Raw genomic sequence first — 8,289 nt, 5'->3', positions numbered from 1 at the left:
CATCGCAGTCCGCGTAATTTCAATCACGGCCGCACATTTCTGGTGTCCGCGTTCTTCTTTTAGCCCAAAACTCACACTCTCTGAATCTCCCTTATGCGGACCGCGTAATTATGCTCGCGACCGCATCATGGCTTTCGCAGCCACACAATATTTGTATGGTTCACGCTTCAGAACTTTTTTCCCAACCTTGGTTTTTGTTCAACTTTTAATTCCTTTGTGAGTTGATTAAGGTTCCTTTGGCTCAATTTGAACAATTCCTGCAAGCAAGCATATTTCATTAGTTTCCAGAAATACCTTCAAGCTTTTTTGGCCTAAAACACAAGCAAAAGAGAGCAAATAATAGGTTAAAATCCATACTTATCATATGATCATCTCATGTCACTGTTTTAACAAATGCGGATGAGTTCTTCATCTCAACGGTCTACTTCTCAAGATTCTCCAGTCTATGACAACTTTGCAGGTTGGCATAATAATCCTGTTAGTAGACTATATAGATATCTTGTGTGCCATGCCACCTATGAAAATTTCAGTTCTAGTATTTTGGATTCAGGGGCAACCGATCATATGACACCTCACAAACACCTTCTTCATAATATACAACCATTACTCTCTCCTTCTCTTGTTACTCTGTCAAATGGTTACAAAGTAAAAGAAAATTCATTTGGTTCTCTTTCTTTGTCTTCCAACGTTACTTTAACTAATATTTTGTTGGTTCCCTCTTTTCATTACAAATTAGTTTCTATACATCAACTTCTCACTCAACTCAAATGCTATGCTTACTGACATTTCCTGTTGGTTACAGAGCCCTTCTCTGAAGAGGCCATTCGAAATTGGTAAGGTTGAGCATGATTTATACATTCTGAGATTGCCATTCAGTGCTGCTGCTGCTGCAGTTGATGCTTCCCCAGCCAATGTTTCTCAAAATGTTTCTGTTTCACCATTTTTTTTCTACTTCTCCACATGTACCTGTTTCTACTATTTTACCTGTTAATTATACTGCTACTTCTATAAATGAAAATTATGTTCTTTGGCATCAAAGAATGTGACATATGCCTTTTTTGAAAATGATTTCAACTCCTTATTTGTCTAGTAAGTTTTCTTCTAAACAGTCTTTCACTTGCCCAATCTGTCCAATAGCCAGGCAATAAAGGCTTCCTTTTCTTGACAGCTCCACACAATCTACCAAACCCTTTCAGCTTGTTCACATTGACATCTAGGGACTTTACCATACTGCCACCTACAATGGCTTCACGTATTTCCTGACCATTGTAGATGATTGTAGCAGGGTCACTTGGACTCATCTCTTTTCATGCAAAGGCAATGCCTTTTCTATTATCAAAGCTTTCATTGCTGTGGTTTCAACTCAATTCCATATTTCAGTTCAAACTATAAGAACAAATAATGCTTTTGAACTTGGGTCTGCTCATTCTCATGTTTCTTACCTCACATCTCTTGGAATTTCCCACCAAACTTCTTGCCCTCACACTCCCCAACAGAATGACATAGTGAAAAGGAAATACAAGCACCCATTAGACACTGCTAGAGCCTTTTTGTTTCAATCTAAGTTGCCTACCAATATTGAGAGGGGTGTGTTCTTACTGCCACTTACCTAATAAACAAATTTCCTTCCACAGTTCTCTCTAACAAAACACCATATGAAGTCTTACTTGATTATCCTCTTACTTATAGTCATCTCAGATCCTATGGTTATTTAGCCTCTGCTACTGTTCCTCCTCCTTCTAGAGACAAGTTTCAATCCAGAGTTATCCCCTCTGTGTTTATGGGTTATGCTTCTGGCAAGAAAGCTTACAAATAGTTACACCTGGGTAACAAAATTTTTTTCTACTCTAGGGATATGACTTTTGATGAGCATATCTTTCCCTCCACCCCCTCTCCTTCTAGTTTCTTTCCTTCTTCAACCTCTTCCTTTTTTGATCACCTTTTTCCATTCCTGTACCTACTCATTCTTCTTTTCCTTCTTATATTTCTCCTTCTCCTGGTTCACCTCTTAGACATGCTCCTTTACCATAAGTTCTTCCTCCTAGTTCTTTTGTTCCTTCACCTTCTCTCTTGAGGAGATCTTCTAGACCCACTATCACACCTACTCACCTTAAAGACTACATTTGTTATGATGTCGCTCCTGCTCCACCCTTTATTCCTTTTTCATTCAGCTCTTCACCTACTTTTCTGTCTGAACCTACTTTTTATCATCAGGTTGTTTCTCACCCTGCTTGGCAAAAAGCCATGATAAAAGAATTTTAGACATTAGAGGCCAATCAGACTTGGGACATAGTTCCTTTGCCTCCTTGTAAAAAGTCCATTCCTTGCAAATGAGTATATGAAATCAAGCAACACTCAGATGATAATATTGAAAGGTACAAAGCTAAGTTGGTAATTAGGGGGGACACTCAATAGGCTGGCATAGACTACTTTGAGTCTTTTTTTCCTATAGTCAAATTCACTACCATTAAGTGTTTGCTTGCTCTGACTGCCAAACGGTCTTGGACTATCTATTAACTTGATGTTAACAATGCATTTTTACATGGGAATCTTTCTGAGGAGGTGTATATGAAGGTCCTCTTGGTCTTATAGTCTCTTCCTCTTCTTCTGGTCTTCCACTTGTGTGTAAGCTGAAGAAGTCCTTGTATGACCTTAAACAGGTCTCCAGGCAATGGTTTGCCAAGTTATCTCATGCTCTTATCTCCAGGGGTTACTCCTCCAACCTTAATGACTATTCCTTATTCACCAAATTTACTGGCTCTTCCACTGTTCTTATTGTTGTATATGTGGATAACATCTTATTGGCTGGGAATGATAATTCTGAGTTGACTACTCTCAAAGCATTTTCGGATCAACAATTCAAGATCAAGAATTTAGGGGCTGTGCATTATTTCCTAGGTCTTGAAGTGTCTCACAATCCCCATGATGTACTTGTCAATCAACACAAGTACCTTAAAGAGCTCCTATCAGAATTTCATTATTGCTCTTCTGCCTCAACTGTGGTGACACATTTGGATTTGTCTATTAAGCTTACCTCCACTTTTGGTGATGTCTTGGTTGATCCTTCTTCCTACAGAAGGCTGATAGGCAAGCTCAATTTTTTGCAGCATACTAGGCCTGCCATTTCTTTCTCAGTTCAGCACCTCAATCAGTTCCTCAATGATCCAAGAACTGCTCATATGAATGCTGCTCTTCATGTCCTTAGATATTTGGTCAAAGATCCTGACAAAGGCATATTCTTCAACATAACTCAGGATTTTTCTCTTCAAGCATTTTCAGATTCTGACTAGGCAGGCTGTCCCTCTTCTAGAAAATGTGTTAATGGCTATTTTGTCACTCTTGGGGGCAGCCCTATTTGTTGGAAATATAAAAAATAACCCACAGTCTCCTTGTCATCTGCAGAGGCTGAGTACATGGCTTTGAGGAAGACTGTGGCTGTGTTTCCTTGGCTAGTGAGACTTTGGCTGACTTGGGTCTCACCATTTCTGCTCCTATTCCTCTTCATTGTGATAATAAAGCAGCTATCAGTATTGCCAAGAACTCTGTATCTCATGAGAGGACCAAGCATATTGAGCTTGATTGTCATTTTGCTAGAGAAAGCTTGCTTGTGGCCTGACTTCTTTGCAGTATGTTCCCACTCAATCTCAACTTGCTAACATTTTCACTAAAACTCTTACTGGTATTCAGTATCACCATCTTCTTTGTAAGCTGGGTATTTTGTCACCCTCTAGCTTGGGGTGGGGGGGTGGGGGTGGGTATTGGAATAGATGGCCCAAGCCCTCCAGGCCCAATAGAAATAGATCCAGGCCCACTCGTCTGATACAAACATGTGCCTTGTAAATTTATTGTATAGATAGCCACTTTACATTACATAGTCATTCATTATTCTTTATTAGTATATATGAATGTTGATAGGCTAATTTGTACAGTTGAATCTCTTGTTTACATCGACTTAGGGTTTTCTACATAATGGAAACCCAAATTCTCTTCGATTATCTTCAAATTCAAACTTGGCCGTTTATATTATAGCCACTATATATCTACTTGGATTTTTCCTTTACTGCACGTTTAGTTTGTGCATCCAGTGGAGAAGGTTTATTCCATCTCTAATCATTTTAATATTAAATTTCTGCTTGATTTTGTCCATCAGATCACCTAGTTATTCTAACTAATTACCATGAAGTTAATTAATAATAATGGAAATCGAGAGTTATATCACAAGTTTGATCATAAGATTGACCACTTGAAACTCTTTTGGTGGAACTTCTAATACCTTCATATTTAAATGTGCGTCTGAACTAGCTAATTTCAGATCTCCCAGCAGATTATAGAGGCAAGCATTGATGAATAAGATCATCTACTTTGTTTTTATATTTTTTCAACCACCATTGCATTAACCTAACCTAAAGTTGTGTGATTGTAATTCAAATTGTGTGATTGTGATATTTCTAACTCCATATTTCCAGTATTTTCATTGTTAAGAAATTGTAGATATTGTTTTTCACTTATTTATCTACAACTTTATTTTCCAAAAATATAACAAGTAAAAGGGAGAAAGGACCAAGTATAAATTCTTTTTTCACTTTTAACCCGCACCAGAAACTATTTACATTCTATAGCCGAATTTTTTTATAAAATTTGTATAATTTTTGTATATAACATACAAAATATATATACACAAAAATATACAATAAATATATATTTTTCGGCTATTATTTTGAGAGCGGCTATAGAGTGTCATTTTCCCAACCACCACTTGGTCCAACACATGCATTTAGTTATAAAAATTGCACGGGGCGCCCTATTTGGTCGCCCCCATTTAACCTATACCCATTTTTTTAAAAAGTTTTAACTTGTACCCACTTTTTAAACAATTTCAGTCCCTTTCTCCTCCTCCTCCTCAAAGTTATATCTGCCCTCAATCACCAGGCCTGGAACATTGACGAGGCTGAAGGGATGCTTGACAAACTCGCCATCTTAATTTCCACAAACCTTTTCACCACTTGGAAAAAGCAGACAACTTCGTAATGCTTGCATGAACTGTTAAACTAGTACTAATTTTTATACTCCGACTCCTACTACCCAAAGGAGTGAAATTTTCCTTTTCTACAAGAAATTGAAAATTTATAACGAGTGAGATCCTTGAAATAGTAGATGGTTTTTTAGATTTTGTTTTGGTGTTGATTTTGGTATGGTAGTTTTGAAAGAAAAAAAGAATCATTAAATCTTGAGGAAACAAGAAAAACTAAAACCAAGTTAGATAAAAAGAATCATATTAGATGTTCGCCAGTAACAAACAAAAACTTCGCCAGTTACAAACAAAAACTTCAGCTTTAGAGTTGAAGTTCGACAGTTACAAAACAAAAACTTCACCTCTAGAGCTGAAATTCGCCAGTTACAAAAACAAAAATTTCAGCAATTACAAACAAAAACTTCAGCAAATAGAGAACAAAACTTCAGCTACTATGCTTAAGTTCAGCAATTACAAACAAAAACTTCAGCACACTTGCTACTTCAGTCCCGTCTACTAGAATGATGAAGTTTTGCGTGATTGCCTTTGCTACTTCAGCCCCGTATACTGAAGTTACGCGAAAAAGTGGGTACGTTTGAAATTTTTCACAAGTTAAAACGTGACCCAAAAAACGGATATAGATGCAAATGCCCCCGTTTAGTTTTAGGATTCTTACACTGTATAGCCGTATGTCTCCAAAAAATAGCCCCTCTCTCTATATATAAAATTTATGTATATTAGCTTGACTAGCGAATGCAAATATTTTTTGCGAGCAGCCAAACGTGTAACTTCCCTATAGTTTTTTAGTTCAGTTGTATGCATGAACTAATAAAATGCTATACCAGCTATATTACAATAGATTTAGAGTTACACAAACATAAAATACTCGAAAAAATGGATTCTTGCACAAACAACGCTGAGAAAATGTAAACAGCAATTGTTTTTTCTAGCTTCTCCCTTGTTTCTCTGTATTAAAAAAAAAATAGAGTGGAAGGTAGACGACATTTATGAAAGAAAACAACAGGTGTTGAACAAATTTATGATGACCCCTTTAAATGAAAGATGACAAAGAGGAACAGCTCATTAAAGAAAGGAAGGAATCATTGAACAGGGCTCATACAAGTGTATGCATATATAATAACCCCAAAAAATAGGCATTCTGCATTCATTTTTTCCAAGACGAGAGTAATATGCCAAAACATGCACCATTATATTTTCTTTCCTCTTCTTTTCTAACTCTCTTTACCACCAAAAGAAAATGTAAATATTTCTATCTTTTGCCTATCTTCAACTGTGCAACCATCCCAAAAGAATATCTGGTTGTCTCTGGCTCTGTCCCAGGAGCGTATGCACCTTATATCATGTAGTTGTTTAAGTAAAAAGTGGAATTTCGGTCAAAGCTTTAATTTAGAAGAATTCAGGTTACTGATAATAAAAAATGAGTAAAAAGAAATGATTTTGCTAACAATCAGATAAGCAGAAGAAAACAAAGAAAACCCGTGTATTCAAATAATATTTCCTGTCCTTACAAATGATTAGTTCTCTCCTTTTTATAGCTATCTCAAAAATATACGTTTTGCCTTTGTCATAATAAGGCCATTATAGACAATTAAGGGCATTAAATGCTACGTTATATAATTATTGTAATTTAATATAGATTCTCTAACGTTTCCAGTATTTAATGCTTATTAAATACTGTATCTGTACTCTCTTATGCTGTCAGATTTATTCTCCTTGATTTTTGGATTTAAATAGATGTGAGTGTTGAGTCTTTTGAATAACTGCTCGTGCCTTTACTTGTGCCTCTGCTCGTATCTGTTGCAACTCGTACCTATTTGCCAATCATTATTCTTTGACCAGCCTATGTGCCATGACACATCATCTTTCAATCACTTTAATATGTAAACTCAATATTTTCCAATACAGATAGTCCCCCCACTTGCCATTTATTCAACAATTGAATATTTGGGAAGTTGATTTTATTGAAGCGGAAATACTTGCCGCCATAAATGTTATGATAGAATCAAGCTTCAATTGTCACTTTCATTTAATGCCTATTACACGTGACACCTTTTTATTGGTTCTGCGACTTTGCAACGCTTTTTAAGGCTCTTTTACAGCTTCACTAACCACGAAGCGACAGTTCTCATTATGACCTTTCCACCATTGCACCTTTTCCTTTGACGGTTACTTCTTAATATAAATATAGTTTTCACCTTTGTCCTTCTCACATAAAGTTCTCTGAATATTCAATTCTTGAATTTTTGTTTGCTTCTTCCTCGTACTATCATGTTTTCATCAAACCCTAACCTTAGAAGGGTCCCCATAGTTTATAATTTCCCTAATGCCCCCAGAAGGAGCAGAAGAGGAGGTAGACTTCGTAATTTAGGGTCTTCATCCCTACGTGATTCTTTTCTTCCTTCGTCTAGTTCCAGTTCTTCTTTTAGAACTAGAGGCTCTTTTTCACAAAGGTTCTCTTCTAAAGAAAAGGAACCCTCTGAACCTGTTTGTGAACCTACAGTGGATGAAATAGTTCCTACTGAACTATCTTTCTATAATGATAGAGAGTCTCTGAGAAATCAAGTGTCTTCTTTAGATCATGCTGATATCTATCCAACTTAGATCACAGAGGGTCTGATTTCTTTAGTTCGTAATGACTGTTATTGGAGTCATGACTTTCCTATCATAATTTCCAACGCAAATCAAAGAATCACCTCCTATTTAGTTGGATTTTCCTTTGTTTATACGTACCCTTTCACATTAGGATTTAAACCTGCTATTGATCTGGTTATTCTCGAATTCTGTCGTTTTTTCGACGTTTGCTTGAGTCAAATTGGACCTATAGTGTGGAGGGTTGTTACCTGTTTGAGGCACTTGACTAACATGGCAGGCGTGCCTTTCACTTTTGCCCATTTGATTCACCTGTACTCTCCTAGACTTTTCTGCCAAGGTGTTTTTACCTTAGTAGCTAAGAGCAAAAGAGTTCTGGTTAGCCCAGAAGATGACAGAGACCGTGACTGGTATGCCAGGTTTTTTGCTGCCCCCATTATTGGTTTAGTGGATGATGAAAATGTTCCCTTCCCCAAGAAGTGGAATTTTGCACGTGAGTTTTTTTTAAAATAATTTTCTCGTACCTTTTTCCTCAATTTTGATGATCATTATTCTAATTTTCCTTTTCTTTTTCAGCAACTATGGGAATTGTTGAGAAAATTCCCAATTTTCGTGTTTGGGTAGGAAAGTTATTAAATACAACCCCAATAGAGGGTAGATCTTGGAAA

The 8,289-nt window shown here is 36.7% G+C and overlaps 1 protein-coding gene across 1 annotated transcript; it reads left to right on the top strand.

Annotated features, from left to right (window-relative positions):
- Nucleotides 1-393: 393 nt before the first annotated feature.
- On the top strand, nt 394-3,290 carry LOC138881968 (uncharacterized). Its single transcript, XM_070162268.1, has 5 exons — nt 394-477; nt 803-931; nt 1,218-1,587; nt 1,635-1,796; nt 2,563-3,290. The coding sequence occupies exons 1-5, from the start codon at nt 394-396 to the stop codon at nt 3,288-3,290; spliced, it is 1,473 nt and encodes a 490-aa protein (XP_070018369.1).
- Nucleotides 3,291-8,289: the final 4,999 nt, after the last annotated feature.

The sequence above is a fragment of the Nicotiana sylvestris genome, chromosome 11, assembly GCF_000393655.2.
Source record: "Nicotiana sylvestris chromosome 11, ASM39365v2, whole genome shotgun sequence".
Taxonomy (NCBI): Eukaryota; Viridiplantae; Streptophyta; class Magnoliopsida; order Solanales; family Solanaceae; genus Nicotiana; species Nicotiana sylvestris.
Note: the sequence above shows the minus strand (reverse complement) of the source record. Positions and strands in the feature narration are given on the sequence as shown.

Excerpts from the sequence above, each read along its gene's own strand:
- LOC138881968 (XM_070162268.1), top strand. The coding sequence starts at position 394 with ATGCGGATGAGTTCTTCATCTCAACGGTCTACTTCTCAAGATTCTCCA. Across the intron at positions 478-802 it reads CAGGTTGGCATAATAATCCT|AGCCCTTCTCTGAAGAGGCC; the intron begins GTTAGTAGACTA and ends TGTTGGTTACAG. Across the intron at positions 932-1,217 it reads ATGTTTCTCAAAATGTTTCT|GGACTTTACCATACTGCCAC; the intron begins GTTTCACCATTT and ends ATTGACATCTAG.